At 50.9% G+C, this 15,575-nt stretch overlaps 1 protein-coding gene across 1 annotated transcript in view; it reads left to right on the top strand.

Moving 5' to 3' along the window:
- The window catches only part of RSF1 (remodeling and spacing factor 1), a 64,498-nt gene extending 49,367 nt beyond the window's left edge, over positions 1-15,131 (top strand). The window contains exons 12-16 of the mRNA XM_015420708.1: positions 1,206-1,273; positions 1,953-2,160; positions 6,200-6,423; positions 11,213-11,404; positions 14,184-15,131. Of these exons, the coding sequence (XP_015276194.1) occupies positions 1,206-1,273; positions 1,953-2,160; positions 6,200-6,423; positions 11,213-11,404; positions 14,184-14,722 (1,231 nt within the window). The 3' untranslated portion in view covers positions 14,723-15,131. The remainder of the gene's footprint in view (positions 1-1,205; positions 1,274-1,952; positions 2,161-6,199; positions 6,424-11,212; positions 11,405-14,183) is intronic.
- The last annotated feature ends 444 nt before the right edge of the window (positions 15,132-15,575 follow it).

The raw sequence follows: 15,575 nt of genomic DNA, 5'->3' as shown, positions 1-15,575 counted from the left end.
TTGAAATTTCGAGAGAAGATAGTGCAGGATAACACATCGGCAACATTGTCCGAAGGGAAGGAGGCCTGAAATAATTAATTGGGAACTATATGGTAGATGGAGCTGCGGTGGCTCAAGTGGTTAAGACGCTGAACTGCGGGCTGTGGAAGGTCGGTAGTTCAGCAGTTCGAGACCCGGGTGCCGCATGACAGAGTGAGCTCCCGTCTCTAGTTCCAGCTCCTGCCATCCTAGCAGTTCGAAAGCAAGAAATGGCAAGTAGATAAATAGGTACCACTTCGGTGGGAAGGTAACAGCGTTCCGTGCGCCTCGGTGTTTAGTCATGCCGGCCACATGACCACGGAAACGTCTTTGGACAGCGCTGGCTCTTCGGCTTGGAAACGGAGATGAGCACCGCGACCCTAGAGTCGGATTCGACTGGCTTTCGAGCAAGGGAACCTTTACCTTTACCTATATGGTAGATGGTGGTCCAAGGAGCTTGAGATACAAATAGGTTTCCTCTCGTTTTCTTTCCTTCTCCCCCTCTGCCTGTACCACTGCTGTCAGTGGATTGGATCCAGGCTAAATTGGCAATTTCCACTGATCCCCCCCCCTTCTGCAGATACCCCTCAGGGCAATCCTCGGGGTCTCCTGTTCCCCCCGGAGTAGCATTTTGTAGAGATCATTGGGCAGCAGTGGGGGTGGGGAGCAGAAGGGTTCCATTCCGTCGTTGGAAAATTTAGCCCCGATCCAGCCCAATTACTACAGTGTGGAATTCTGGTGCAGGATATTTCCATTAAATTAAGAGAACCAGCAAACAGATGAGTGCTAAAACAATCTGAACAAAACTTCGTTCCCCGAACTTTCGGACTGGTCTTCTAGTCTCTGATACGAAAGCTAATAAGACGTGCATTTTTCTCTCATATAATAATAATAACAACAACAACAACAATAACAACAACACTTTTGACTTTGCATAGCTATTTCAGTGCTGGAAACACTTCATTAACCTTCTAGTAGAAAACAGAGCGAGTCAGCGGCGGGGGGGGGGAGCATCTCCCACCCCCATCTGTGTAAAAGCCGGATGTTGCAAAGCATTTGGTTAATGTTCTGGTTGCACCTTGAGATTCTTCAATCCTTCCTTGAAATATATTTGAATTGCAGGACACACCATAAATGGTTAAAAATCTCTCTCTCTCTCTCTCTGTCTCTCTCTCTCTCTCTCGTAGGTTTGATGAATTTGACGAAGCAATTGATGAAGCAATTGAGGATGACATTAAGGAGGCGGACGGAGGGGGTATGTCTCATTGGGCTGCTGTGGAGCTGAACAGATGGGTAACCTTGACTAGGTAGATGTGCACTGTGGGAATTAAAAACATAGAATTTTGCTCGTAGAGGAATTCGACCCATCGAAATTCCAGCTAGTCGAAGTCAGATTGGGAAGACCTGGGTTCAGATCCCGCCTCGACTCTGGCTTTGCACCAGTCGGCATTGCTCGGCCTTGAACGCCTCTCAGCAAGAAAATGAAATGGCCTGGAGGCCGTTCTCCCGTCTGGCCTTGCTTAAATGAAGGCTGCTGATCTTTAAGTTTTGTAATGTAGACATCCATTTGTCCTCCTGTCTCTCAAGCTGCAGGAATGTGTAGCTCCGTTCTTGGCTGCCTTGGGTTGGGTGGGGAGCAGTGTTCCCTCTAAGCTGTGTGAGTGTGAGCTAGCTCACAGTTTTTTAGCCTCCGGCTCGCACATTTTTGTCTCAGCTCAGGAAGGATGTGGCTCCAGAGCAAACTGATTCATGCAGCAGCCAAATCGCTCGCTCACGATTTTAATGCCGGTAGCTCACAAAGTAGAATTTTTGCTCACAAGACTCCACAGCTTAGAGGGAGTCTTGGCGGAGAGATCAGAAGCAGCCAGTGAGAAGTCCAGGGTCCAGAGTTTGACGGGACTGAAATTCTTTTGTCTCATTCTCCCTTGGTGCAGGCGGCGGCCGAGGCAAGGACATCTCCACCATCACGGGGCACCGCGGCAAGGACATCTCCACCATCCTAGAGGAAGAGAGGAAGGAAAGCAAGCGGCCTGCTCGGGCGGCCGCCGCTCGACGCAAGAAACGGCGGCGGCTGAACGACCTGGACAGCGACAGCAACCTGGACGAGGAAGAGAGCGAGGACGAGTTCAGGATCAGCGAGGGGTAAGGGTCGCCTGCCGTGACGGTGTCAGGTCCCCCCAGTCAAATCACTCTCCGCACACACTTTGGTCAGTGAAATGTTTTATTAGAGATGCTGTGGGTTCAAACCCTTTTGTCAGGGCTAAAGTGCAAAGGCGGGAAAATGCAACATATAGGTAAAGGTAACGGTTCCCTTGCTCGAAAGCCAGTCGAATCCGACTCTAGGGTTGCAGTGCTCATCTCCGTTTCAAAGCCGAAGAGCCAGCACTGCCCGAAGACGTTTCCGTGGTCATGTGGCCGGCATGACTAAACACCAAGGCACACGGAACGTTGTTACCTTCCCACCGAAGCGGTACCTATTTATCTACTTGCAATTTCTTGCTTTCGAACTGCTAGGTTGGCAGGAGCTGGAACTAGAGACGGGAGCTCACTCCGTCATGCGGCACACTTGGGTCTCGAACTGCTGAACTACTGACCTTCCACAGCCTGCAGTTCAGCGTCTTAACCAAACCCCCCAAATCCCATTCACTCACACGCCATGCGTTTCAATAGCAACTCAGACAGATATGCGGTTCCCCCATCAACCCTAGCCTGGCATAGAGTTTGCTGAGGACAGTCTCACGAGAAAGCTGTCTTGGGGCTTGCTTCAGAAGATTACCAAGCAAATACTCCCTACCAATGCTCCCTCTAAACTGTGGAGTCTTGTGAGCAGCAATCCTACTTTGTGAGCTTCTGGCGTTAAAGTTGTGAGCGAGCCATTTGGCTGCTGCATGAATTAGTGTGCTCTGGAGCCATCCTTCCTGAGCTAAGGCAAAAATGTGTGAGCCAGAGGCTTAGAAACTGTGAGCTAGCTCACACTAACTCAGCTTAGAGGGAACACCGTTCTAACAAAAAAAACAACAACCCGGAATGTAACATGGCAAGTGAGGGCAGGGAGGGCAGTGATAAGACGCAGGAAAGGCATGAAGCAAATGCTATAGTATATTATGTCTAATAGAAATATAAAAGGCCAATACAGATGCCAGAGCTTGACCGGGGGGGCGGGTGAGTCCGGCCTTGGCTGGAAAACTTGGAAGCATCATTGATTTCGAGTTTGTTTTGGAAACGTGTTTGCTAATTGTGGTGGCTGCTTCATTAGAATGAAGTCTGTGCTGTGCCGCTGAATCCAGAGGAGCTTTGGTGAGAGCCAGTTTGGTGCCGTGGTTAAGTGTGCGGACTCTAATCTGGGCGGACCGGGTTTGATTCCCCACTCCTCCACTCGCAACTGCGGATGTGACCTTGGGTCAGTCACAAGCTCTGGCACAGCTGTTCCTGAAAGAGCAGTTTCTGTCAGAGCTCTCTCAGCCCCACCCCACAGGGTGCCTGTTGTGGGGAGGGGAAGGGAAAGTAGTTTGTAAGCCGCTCTGAGACTCCAAGTGAGGTGAAGTAAATCCAATCTCTTCTTCTTCTTCCCCCCCCCCCCCCCCCCGGTTGTCCTGGGTCATAACAGTTCTGAGACCCGAACTTGCACGTTTAAGATAAGCTCATGCAACAATCCTTCCTGAACTGTATCAGACTGTCAGCAGCGGACCACCTGTTTGAATGTTTCTCTGTTCCCCCTACCACCCTGATCAAGTCCTCTGCCTGTAGAAATCTAGCACAGAGGGAAAAAGGGCTTCTCCTCCTTTGGAGGTTCCCAGACAGAGGCTTGGATGGTCACCTGACAGCAGTGCTGATTCTGTGAACTCGGGCAGATCACGGGAGGGAGGGCAGGAAGGGTTGCATTAGGGCTCAGTTCTCGTGGCCCTTTCTTACACGCCCAGGGAAATGCTGATCGCCACTTTGGGGTCAGGCAGCAATTTTTCTCCAGGCCAATTTGGCTGGAGATCCTGGAGGTTCTTTGTCATCTTCTAGGCATGGAACAGGGGTCACTGTGGGTGTGGTATTTGTGAATTTCCTGCTTTGTGCAGGTGGTTGGATCAGATGGCCCAGGAGGTCGCTTCTAACTCTATGATTCTATGATTCTAAGGGTTCTAGCCTTCCCTGGCATGCCAGTTTCCAAGCTGCAAGACGTTTTTTTTTTTTAATGTAGGTTTCACAAAGCATGTTAATCTCCTGTCAGGATCCCCTCTTTCAAGGTTTGATACTGGCTGGAATACACGTGTAGTGGTTAAGCGCGCGGTCTCTAATCTGGGAGAACCGGGTTTGATTCCCAACTCTTCCACTTGCACCTGCTGGATGACCTTGGGTCAGTCACAAGTTCTTTCAGAGCTGTTCTCTCATGAGCAGTCCTGGAAAGAGCTCTCTCAGCCCCACCTACCTCACAGGATGTCTGGGGTGGGGAGGGGAAGGGAAAGGAGTTTGTAAGCCGCTCTGAGACACCTTCGGGTAGTGAAGGGCGGGGGTATAAATCCAATCTCCTTCTTCTTTTGAATATTACTTTAAAGCAGGGGTCCCTCAACTTTTCCGAGCCTGCGGGAACCTTCAGAGTTTTGACACGGCATGGTGGACGTGGCCACAGAGTGGCTGCCACAAAATAGCTGCTGCAGGAGGCGCAGCCGTCCACAGAACGATTGCCACAGCTTACCTTCAGTCTCATACCTGAAGCTCCTTGTGCTGTGGCGGCAGCCAATCAAATCCCTAGTGGCCAATCAGAAGCCTTGCTGGGCGAAAGCCCCCACTTGGCCCCACCCACTTTCTGAAAACACTTGGTTGGTGCCAGGAAAGGTTTCGGCAAGCGCCATGATGCCCCCGGGCACCGTGTTGGAGACCCCTGCTTTAAAGGATGACATCGTAGGCTCTCTCTGACGCATGAGCTTTCCGCACGGTGCCGGTTCGTTGTGTGTGCTTCAAAGGAGGAAACCCACACCATTGTCATGCAGGGGTTGCGTTTGAGTCCCCCTTCCCGACCTGTTACTGGAGATCCAGCACAAGTCAATAGCTGGAGAAGACGGGAAAGTGGATTCTTGTCCTCGCTGAAGGTCTGAAAGAAATCTTCTTCAGCTTAACTCGTAGAATCGTAGAATCACACAGAGTTGGGCGGGGCCATAGAGGCCATCTAGTCTAACTCCCCTGCTGAATGCAGGATCAGCCTGGAGCATCCCTGACAAGTGTTTGTCCAGCCGCTGCTTGAAGACGGCCAGGGAGGGGGAGCTCACCACCTCCCGAGGCAGCTGATTCCACCGTGGCACAACTCTGTCAAAAAGTTTTCCCTCAGATCCAGCCGGTACCTTCCCGCCCTTAATTGAAACCCCTTCTTGCGAGTCCTCTCCTCTGCTGCCCACAAGAACAGCTCCCTGCCCTCCCCCTCGAAGCGACAGCCCTTCAGAGACTTCAAGAGAGCCATCCTGTCCCGCCTCCGCCTCCCCTTCTCCAGACTGAAACATTTCCACGTCCCTTGGCCTTTCCTCCTAAGGGGTTCTTGGTCTCCAGGCCTTTGTGTCTGCAGTTCCCCAGTTATGATGGAAGCCATGAGTACAGTGAGGTGGGTAGGGAAGGGGTCCCCGTCCTTTTTGGCCCTGCAGGCACATTTGGAGTTCTGACAATGTACAGCGGGCACAGCAACAAAATGGCTGCCACAGGAGGTGGAGCCAGTCACAAAATGATTGCCGAAGAAGAAGAAGCGGAGGAGGAGATTGGATTTATACCCTGCCCTTCACTCAGGGTCTCAGAGTGGCTTACAACCTCCTTTCCCTTACCCTCTCCACAACAGACACTCTATGAGGTAGGTAGGGCTCACAGAGAGCTCTTTTGAGGACTGCTCCTGAGAGAACAGCTCTGAGAGACCACAAAGTATAAGTCACATCTCCTCACACACAATCCCTGGACACCGATTGGTTACAACTGTTGCTAAGTATTGTGGGGATTGTAGGCTGTGTCTGCTTTCCACTCCCACACAGGTCTCCTGGGGCCTAGGCCTCTAGGCCTTGTCTCCCAGTCCTACACAGATCATGACACCCTTCCTGCAGATTGTCCGCCGTGGACAGTCTGAGAGGAGAGGGGCGGGGTTATTTGGACCGCATCAAATTGTCTCTTTAACACTCTGTTTTTAAGGCTGTTTCCCACTGGCCTTCCGCCCTCGCAGGTCTCAGGACGAGTTTGTCATCTCGGAAGACAACGTGGACGAAAGCGAAGAGGATCAGCCATCCAACGACGAAAGCGACACTGAGTTCAGCCGGCGCCGGCTCCGGCGGCACCATTCCAGGCCCATGAGGCAAAGCCGGCGGCTGCGGAGGAAAACAGTCAAGAAACGCTACTCCGAAGACGATGAAGAGGAGGACTCTGAGGATAATGTAAGCGGGGACTCTGGTAAGTCGGACTCTCTATCCACTTGCGGCTGAGCCAAGGGGACTGAGCGTTCAGAATTGTTTTCTGGAGAAACTAGCTACCTTGGCCGAGGGACAGCAAGCCCGGAATCTGCACCTCCCCAAACTGGGCCTGCTAGCCAGCCCTCTTGCTAACACAGTTTTCTCCTTGCCTCTTCACCAGCTGCGGGGCTAGGCGGCTGGGTTTGGCCTAGACCCTCCAGTTGATGGTTGCAGAAAGTGCTGTCAAGCGGCAGCCGACGTATGGAGACCCCTCAGGGGGCTTCCAAGACTGGGCCACTGCCTGCCTCTGCGTGGCAACCCTGGGCTTCCTTGGCGGGTCTCCCATCCAAGTACTGACCAAGGCTGACCTTGCTTCGGGTCCCAAATTTGCCAAGATCATGCTAGCCCAGGCCATCCAGGCCAGGGCAAAAAATATACAGGGGTGGCTTGGCCATTGCCTGCCTTCATGTAGCAACCCCGGACTTCCATGACTGTCTCGCATCCAAGTACTAACCAGGGCCGACCCTACTCAGCTCCAAGATCCAATGAGATTGGCTAGCCCAGGGGTGTCGAACTCATTTGTTATGAGGGCCGGATCTGACATAAATGAGACCTCGTTGGGCCGGGCCGTGTGCGTCGTAAAATGTAAGATATAAACTTTATAAAGCACACAAACACAAAGATTTTTTTTTTTTACCGTTTTACCGTTGCAATCTTGAATATGCTGTTCAAGTGTGTATCTGTAAGCTGCAAACCTACTTTTGATTGATCGGCATTCACCAGAGAAATCTCACGCTCAGAGTTCCGAGTCTAGGACCCAGGTTAGAACATGGAATTGGCCGAGTGATTAAGAGAGTCTGGCGAAGCAAACTATGATGCAGCAGCAGCAGCAACAGAACTGGAAGCAGGAGATGGCCAGTCCCAGTGCGGGCCTGATGGAAGCCCTCCGGGGGCCTGATCCGGCCCCTGGGCCACATGTTTGACACCCCTGGGCTAGCCTGTCCTGTCCAGGTCAGGTCAAATCTTCCCGTTCCGGACCCCCCCAACTTAAAACTAAACCTGGTCAGCTATTGAAACTGGGACTTTTTTTGTCAGTAGGAAATTGGAACCTGTGTCTGTAAATAGCCGCTTCTCCCGAGTCACAGGAAAAAGTCCCCGGGCCAGCACGTAGCTCCCACACTTCAGAATGCGTCAACCGGAATTGTACAGGAGACTGTTTTTAATAAAGGAAGTAGGGCTGTAGTGAATGGAAGCAGTCAAAAGGGCCCTTCAGCCGAGGGAACACGGCTGTAGTTTATTGCACTCTTTGCTGTATGTACAATCCTGTTTGCCCTGCATCGTTTTTCCAGTTTTTGTAACCTGGTTGTTGCATTGTTCACAGTGTATCTTATATTGTTTTGTTTTGTTTTGTTTTGTTTTGTTTTACCTCTCGCGGCATTGTTTTTCTAATGTAATCTGCTCTGAGTCTTTGGCGAGAGGGGCAGACTGTCAATAAAGGAAGGTAAATAAACGGACGTGGCTGGCAATTTTCTTGGCTGTGAATGGTTTCCAATAACGTCTGTCAGAGGACAAAAACGTCTTCTGGACGACTCAGTCTTGCTGCGGGGGTGGCCAAGCTTGCTCAACGTAAGAGCCACATAGCATAAATATCAGATGTCCGAGAGCTGCGAGACACGAGCAAATATTACACATAACGTGTGTATGTTAAAAATATGCAGATTTTTATTAACATTAAACGAGACTGTCAAAAATAAAAACAGGAGGGGTAAAAGCAGATATTGATGAAGATATTTATTTGTCCGATGATATCTGTTTGCTAATGATATGTGTTTTTTATGAGCGAGAGGGAAAAAGAGAGAGAGGTGGAAAGAAAGAGTGAAAGAGGTGGAAAGAAAGAGAGAGAGAGAGCCAGAGAACCAAGAAAGCAGATGGGAGGGAGGGGGAAGGAAGGAAGAGAGGGAGGGAGGGAGGGAAGGAAAGTATGCCTCCCCTTCACTTCCCCAGCTACCCTGCCGGGAGCCGCACAAAATGTGTAAAAGAGCCGCGTGTGGCTCCCGAGCTGCAGTTTGGCCACCCCTGGTCTAGGCTTTTCAGGCCTGTGCCCTTTCGATCACAGGCGCCACACCCGAAGCGTGTTCTGGAACTTACCCCATTTAACATAAACCCCCGCTCGTACCACTTTAGCCATCCAACCTATATGACAGACGCCCAGCCGGACTGTTCTCAGCGCCGGGCTCACAGTAGGAAATTTATTTATCAGATGTATACCCCTCCCTCCCCGCAAAGCAGGCTCAGGGCGGCTTCCATACAAGCATGAATACAGTTAAAATCATACAGTTATTTAAAACACAACAGATAAAACAAATGCAAACACAAAGTGCTGGCGGCAGTTAAAAGATTAACTTAGATGGCTCGTCTCGAAATGAATTTTCGCTTTCCAGTTGTTCTCAGATGTTCTTCTGTTCATAATTTCTTGTGGCATTGGCTCAATGTTCAAACCGCGAGCCATGGCTCTACGGCAACAGCGGCCCCTAATTAAATGCCTGGCGGAAGAGCTCCGTCTTGCAGACCCTGCGGAACTGTGAGAGATCCCGCAGGGCCCTGATCTCCTCCGGGAGTTCGTTTCACCAGGTAGGGGCCGCCACTGAAAAGCCCCCGGCCCTGATAGTAGCTAGCCTGGCCTCCCTCAGGCCAGGGAGGGTCAACCGATTTTGAGACCCCGACCATAGTGCTCTCTGGGGTATATACGGGGAAAGGCGGTCCCATAGGTATGTCGGACCCCGGCCATATAGGGCTTTAAAGGTAAGAACCGGCACCTTGAAGCGGATTCGGTATGCTATCGGCAGCCAGTGCAGTGTCCTCAGCACAGGCTGGATGTGCTCCTACCTGGTGAGGCCCATCAACAGCCTGGCTGCGGCATTCTGCACTAGCTGCAGCTTCCAAATCTGCAACAAGGGCAGCCGCATGTAGAGAAATCCCAGCTGACTGGCTGAAGCAGGTCTGTACCACTGAAGAGAGAACACACAGCAGAGGTTGCACCTTTTATATGTCGCGCATTTCTTTGGGGGGGGGGCGATTTTGCCCCTCTTCCTAGCGAGCCTGTTCAGATAGATTCAGTAGATGCAGGATGGGTAAAAGGGAAAAAAAAAAACTTCTTTACACAACGATTGGTGAAAATTTGGAATTTGCTGCCAGAGGATGTAGTGATGGCCACAGGCCTAGACAGCTTTAAAGGGGGATTGAATAGATTCAGGTTTATCAGTGGCTACTATCCATGGTGACTCAAGGACACCTCCACGTTCAAAAGCAGTCAGCCTCCAAATCCCAGGGTCAGGAGGCACCATCAGGGGAAGGCCTCGGCCTCTGAGCCCTGTTGTTGGACTTCTGGAGGAACTGGTTGGCCAGTGTGAGAGACGGGATGCCAGGCTGGATGGACTCTTTCTTTATTTGATTAAATTTTTAGGCCACGTGCAGGGCCTCAGGGCAGCTTACAACAGAAAGAAACGTACAATAAATAACTAAAAGTTAAAAACCTACAGTAAAACATACAGTCCATATATCTTCATTCCAAGATGGTGAGAAAATTTCAGATTTCGCAAGCCTCCTATCGATCTGATCCAGCAGGGCTCTTCTGAAGTTCTTATCAGGGGAAGGCCTCGGCCTCTATGCCCGGTTGCTGGCCCTCCAGAGGAACTGGCTGGCCCGTGTGTGAGACAGGAGGCTGGACTAGATGGACCACTGCTCTGATCCAGCAGGGCTCTTCTGAAGTTCTTATCAGGGGAAGGCCTCGGCCTCTATGCCCGGTTGCTGGCCCTCCAGAGGAACTGGCTGGCCCGTGTGTGAGACAGGAGGCTGGACTAGATGGACCACTGCTCTGATCCAGCAGGGCTCTTCTGAAGTTCTTATCAGGGGAAGGCCTCGGCCTCTATGCCCGGTTGCTGGCCCTCCAGAGGAACTGGCTGGCCCGTGTGTGAGACAGGAGGCTGGACTAGATGGACCACTGCTCTGATCCAGCAGGGCTCTTCTGAAGTTCTTATCAGGGGAAGGCCTCGGCCTCTATGCCCGGTTGCTGGCCCTCCAGAGGAACTGGCTGGCCCGTGTGTGAGACAGGAGGCTGGACTAGATGGACCACTGCTCTGATCCAGCAGGGCTCTTCTGAAGTTCTTATCAGGGGAAGGCCTCGGCCTCTATGCCCGGTTGCTGGCCCTCCAGAGGAACTGGCTGGCCCGTGTGTGAGACAGGAGGCTGGACTAGATGGACCACTGCTCTGATCCAGCAGGGCTCTTCTGAAGTTCTTATCAGGGGAAGGCCTCGGCCTCTATGCCCGGTTGCTGGCCCTCCAGAGGAACTGGCTGGCCCGTGTGTGAGACAGGAGGCTGGACTAGATGGACCACTGCTCTGATCCAGCAGGGCTCTTACAGTCTTAAGATAGCAAAACTGCAAGCTGGCAGTTGAGGAAGTGGCCATCAACAAGCCCCTTTTGTCTCTGGGCCAGTCTTTTTTTCTCACTGAGACCCTGTGGGAACCAAAGTTCTTTGGGAACCGGATGTGCTGCTGGATTGAGCCCCCCCCCCCCCCATCCCCAGCAGCCAGATTTCAATTTCTATCCGAAGACTGACGTTGCCTTGAGTGTTTTACCCCTCTGGCAGACAACGGCCGTATTTTTCCTTGGGGAGAGGGCTTTCTCTGAACAGAGGTGTCGTCCACACGGCAGGGTTTTCTGTTGCACGGACTTAACTTGCGCGGTTCTTTCTCTTCCTCCCTCCTACCCCCGCCCCTTCACCAAGCAGAGAGTGATGCTTCTTCCGAATACAGCGATGAGGACTACCTGGAGACCAGGCGGAGAAGATCTCGGCGGAATCAGAAGAGACAAGTCAACTATAAGGAGGATTCCGAAAGTGACGGCTCTCAGAAGAGCTTCCGATACGGGAAAGAGCTGAGAAGAGTCCATAAGCACAGACTTTCCAGTTCAGATAGTGAAGGTAAAATAAATATGTTGCCCTGTGCCCCTGCCCAGTACAGTTTACCCCGAGAGAGAGAGAGAGAGTAGTTTACCCCGAGAGAGACAGAGAATAGAGTTTACTCCGAGAGAGAGAGTAGAGTTTACCCCAAGAGAGACAGAGAATAGAGTTTACCCCAAGAGAGAGAGAGTAGAGTTTACCCCAAGAGAGAGAGAGTTTACCCCGAGAGAGAGTAGAGTTTACCCCAAGAGAGACAGAGAATAGAATTTACCCCAAGAGAGAGAGTAGAGTTTACCCCGGGAGAGAGAGAGAGAGTAGAGTTTACCCCGAGAGAGACAGAGGATAGAGTTTACCCCGAGAGACAGAGGATAGAGTTTACCCCAAGAGAGAGAGTAGAGTTTACCCCGAGAGAGACTTTACACCGAGAGAGAGAGAGTAGAATTTGCCCCGAGAGAGAGAGAGTAGAGTTTACCCCGAGAGAGACAGAGGATAGAATTTACCCTGAGAGACAAAGAATAGAGTTTACCCCGAGAGAGAGTAGAGTTTACCCCAAGAGAGACTTTACACCGAGAGAGAGAGAGTAGAATTTGCCCTGAGAGAGAGAGAGAGTAGAATTTGCCCTGAGAGAGAGAGAGAGAGAAAGAGAGTAGTGTAGAGTTTACCCCGAGAGACAGAGAGTAGAGTTTACCCCGAGAGAGAGTTTACACCAAGAGAGAGAGTAGAATTTGCCCCGAGAGAGAGACAGAGAGTAGAGTTTACCCCGAGAGAGACAGAGGCTAGAGTTTACCCCGAGAGACAAAGAATAGAGTTTACCCCGAGAGAGAGTAGAGTTTACCCCGAGAGAGACTTTACACCGAGAGAGAGTAGAATTTGCCCCGAGAGAGAGAGAGAGAGTAGAGTTTACTCCCAAGAGAGAGAGAGAGGGAGAGAGAGAGTAGAGTTTACTCCCAAGAGAGAGAGAGTGGGAGAGAGAGAGTAGAGTTTACCCCAAGAGAGAAACCCAGTAGAGTTTACCCTGAGAGAGAGAGAGAGAGAGAGAGCATCAAGTACTGTTGAGAACCCTGGTGATTTTTCATTTAATAGAAAAAAGCAAGAGTCCAGGAGCACCTTCAAGACGAAGAAAATTTGTGGCAGGGGAGGAGCTTTCATGATCCTCCCGAAAGCTTTCATGATCCTCCCGAAAGCTCCTCCCCTCCCACACATTTTGTTAAGTCTTCAAGGTGCTACTGGAGTGTCCTGCTCTTTTCTGCTGCTCTAGACAGACTAACACGGCTGCCCATCGAGATCTTCCTAAACCCATGCTTGTTTGTGGTTCCGAATGGATGCCTTGCTGTCCAAAACGATGGTCAGACGTAGTAGGTTCGGCACTTGGAATTTTGGGGTGCCCGTTCAACAAACCCGCCGCCCCTTCAGTCCAGTTGGAAGTAACACGCCTAGTAAACGTTTTAAATAAACCAAGTTTGAAAAGTCGAAAAGTCTTTTGGTTCACAGTGTGGTGCAGGATCTCCATTCCCAAACTTTCCAAGCCTGTGGGCATCTTTGGAATTCCGGCACAGGGTGGCGTGCGCAGCCACGGGATGGCCGCCGCGGAATGCGGAGCTGGCCACAGAACGGCTGCCACATCTTCACCTAGTGAAGACCCCTGAACTGCGATGGCAGCTGCTGCCAAAGCAAAGTTTTTAAGAATCTCCAATGGCCAATCAGAAGCCTTGCTGAGCAAAGGCCCCCACCCACTTTCTAAGAACACTCGTTGGGCACCAGAAAAGGTGTCGGCAGACTTTGGTCTGGTGATGTACCCCCCCACCCCATTGCGCAGAGCCCCGGGAAAGAGAACCAGATGGTTTTGATTCAGGGGTCTGTGCTGATACTTCCTACATGTTCTGGATTTGCTCGCAGGTGTAAGGATTTTTATAAACGAGGAGAGGCCTGTAGAATGTTGTTACGCTCAGACCTACAAAGGTTTGGAATCAGTAAGTTCTCTAGTTATCTGCAACACGATTGCCTTGCTTAGAAGAAGTCTTGTCTCTCGGTCCTGAAACCACCAAACTCCCATCCTTTTGGCATTAGCTCACTTTAGGAATGGTTTTGTCTCCATTCCAAAGTACCTTAAGTGAGCCACCTTAAGAGAGCTCTGTAGCCTTTGAGGCCTTGAGACCAGTGTTCCCTCTAAGCTGAGTGAGTGTGAGCTAGCTCACAGATTTTTAGCCTCCGGCTCACACATTTTTGCCTTAGCTCAGGAAGGAGGGCTCCAGAGCATACTTAATTTATGCAGCAGCCAAATCGCTCGCTCACAACTTTATTGCCGATAGCTCACAAAGTAGGATTTTGGCTCGCAAGACTCCACAGCTTAGAGGGGGCATTGCTTGGGACCCAAAGTTTCACAGAAAGAGGTGGAAAGGGGAAGGAAGATGTCTGGAGTTGGACCCCATGGACCCATTCCACTTACAGCGGTGCTTTCCTCTGGTGGGTGGAGCCTTGCGTTGCTGCAAGAGCTTCTTTGAGTCAAAGGAGGGCTCCTTACGTCAGAGAAAAGCACCACCGTCCGTGGAACAAACTCTCATGATCCACCCTTTGGTCATGATTCTGAGCTCTCCTCTTGCGTCCGTTGCTACAGAAGTGTGGTGGGTGGTTAGAGCGGACAGCTTTGACTTCTGCTGGTTGCTGTTTTTCTTTGGGTGATGAGCAGGTAGTTCTTCAACACGTATAGAGTTTACTATATCCAGGAGAGAAAGCAGTACAGTTGTAGCCGTTGTTTGTCTCCAGATTATGTTAATGGCTCTAAGTCTGCTGCCTATTGCAGAGAGTTACGTGGCCAAGGACTCCGAAGACGAAAAGCCAGCTAAGGCATCCAAGAGGTCAGTCCAGAAGCGCAGCCACAGCACGGATGAGTACTCCGGGGACGAGGATGGTCGGCCCATCCGGAAGCGGCTGAATCGGATCGAAACGGACGACGAAGACAGCGACTCTGACAAGACGACACCACCCAGCAAGCCCTTGGCACCCCACGCGCCCCAAGACGTCACCAAGAAACCCTGCTACCGGATAGAAAGCGATGAGGAGGACGACTTTGATAACGTCGGGAAAGTCGAAAGCCCATTGGACTACAGTCTGGTGGATTTACCTTCCACCAATGGGCAGAGCCCTGGGAAAACTATCGAGAACTTGATTGGCAAGCCTGACGAGAAGGCTCCTGCCCCCAAGGACAGCACAGCCAATGCCAGCTTAGCGCCCAATGGGACGAGCGGGGGCCAGGAGGCGGTAGGGCCAGAAGAAGACGAGGATGAACTTTTGCGAGTGACTGACCTCGTTGATTACGTCTGTAACAGTGAACAGTTATAAGACTTCCATTTTTGTGCTAATTTATTCCACGGTAGCTCATACCAACGGGCCAGTTATTAAAAGGTGTTTTATTTTTCCTAGAAAACTCTCCACTACAGTATCACTTTTTAGCAGTCAGAATTTCACCAGTCCTGCAGTTCTGGTCTCCCACTGCCCCATTTTCCCGTGAAGTGACCAGTCTTTTTTGCAACTCTTTTGAAGACAATTACTGTAAAAATCCCCCTCTTCTGATTCTCTTGTTTTCCGCTCCTTCATCCAGTTTCCTGCTCCTAAGTAACGTCATCCCCACAGAGACCTTGTAGTAAACGAGAGATTTGTATATTTTTTGACTTTCTATTTCATGAGTGCACAGAAGCGTCTGGGAAGAAAAGTAGGGCGGTTGGAAAGAAAGCATTCCAAGTTGGCCAGGGCCCACAATTTGGGGTGGGGGAGGGTGGGAACAGGAGGGTAGGGGTGCGGGAAAAGCACTTGTGCTCCAACTTTTTCATATGAGATATATATTATATTTAAATGTTCACAACTTAGACGACAATTTAACATGCAGTTTTAAAGGGGGTGGGGGAGAAATTAACGATCTTCACTGTTGCATTTTGTGACTCGTAGGGTAACTTACCAGAGTTCGTTTTAGTAATCGCCTTCCTGAAAAGCAGCCGGGGTCAACCCTGAGGATTACCCACGCCGGACAGAAGTGGAGGAAACGCAGAAGGGGTGGGGTGGGGGGAAGCGCTCGTATCTTTTAATTCGCAATTCCCCTAATAAAACAGCTTTTTTTAAAAAAAAATGTACCGTAAGAAGTGTACTGTCATGATCTTTTGACACCACGCTAGCGGTGAGTTCATAAATCAGGCTGTTC

The sequence above is a fragment of the Gekko japonicus genome, unplaced genomic scaffold (assembly GCF_001447785.1).
Source record: "Gekko japonicus isolate JY-2015 unplaced genomic scaffold, Gekko_japonicus_V1.1 scaffold1409, whole genome shotgun sequence".
Taxonomy (NCBI): domain Eukaryota; kingdom Metazoa; phylum Chordata; class Lepidosauria; order Squamata; family Gekkonidae; genus Gekko; species Gekko japonicus.
This window is presented reverse-complemented; position numbering and strand designations above follow the sequence as displayed.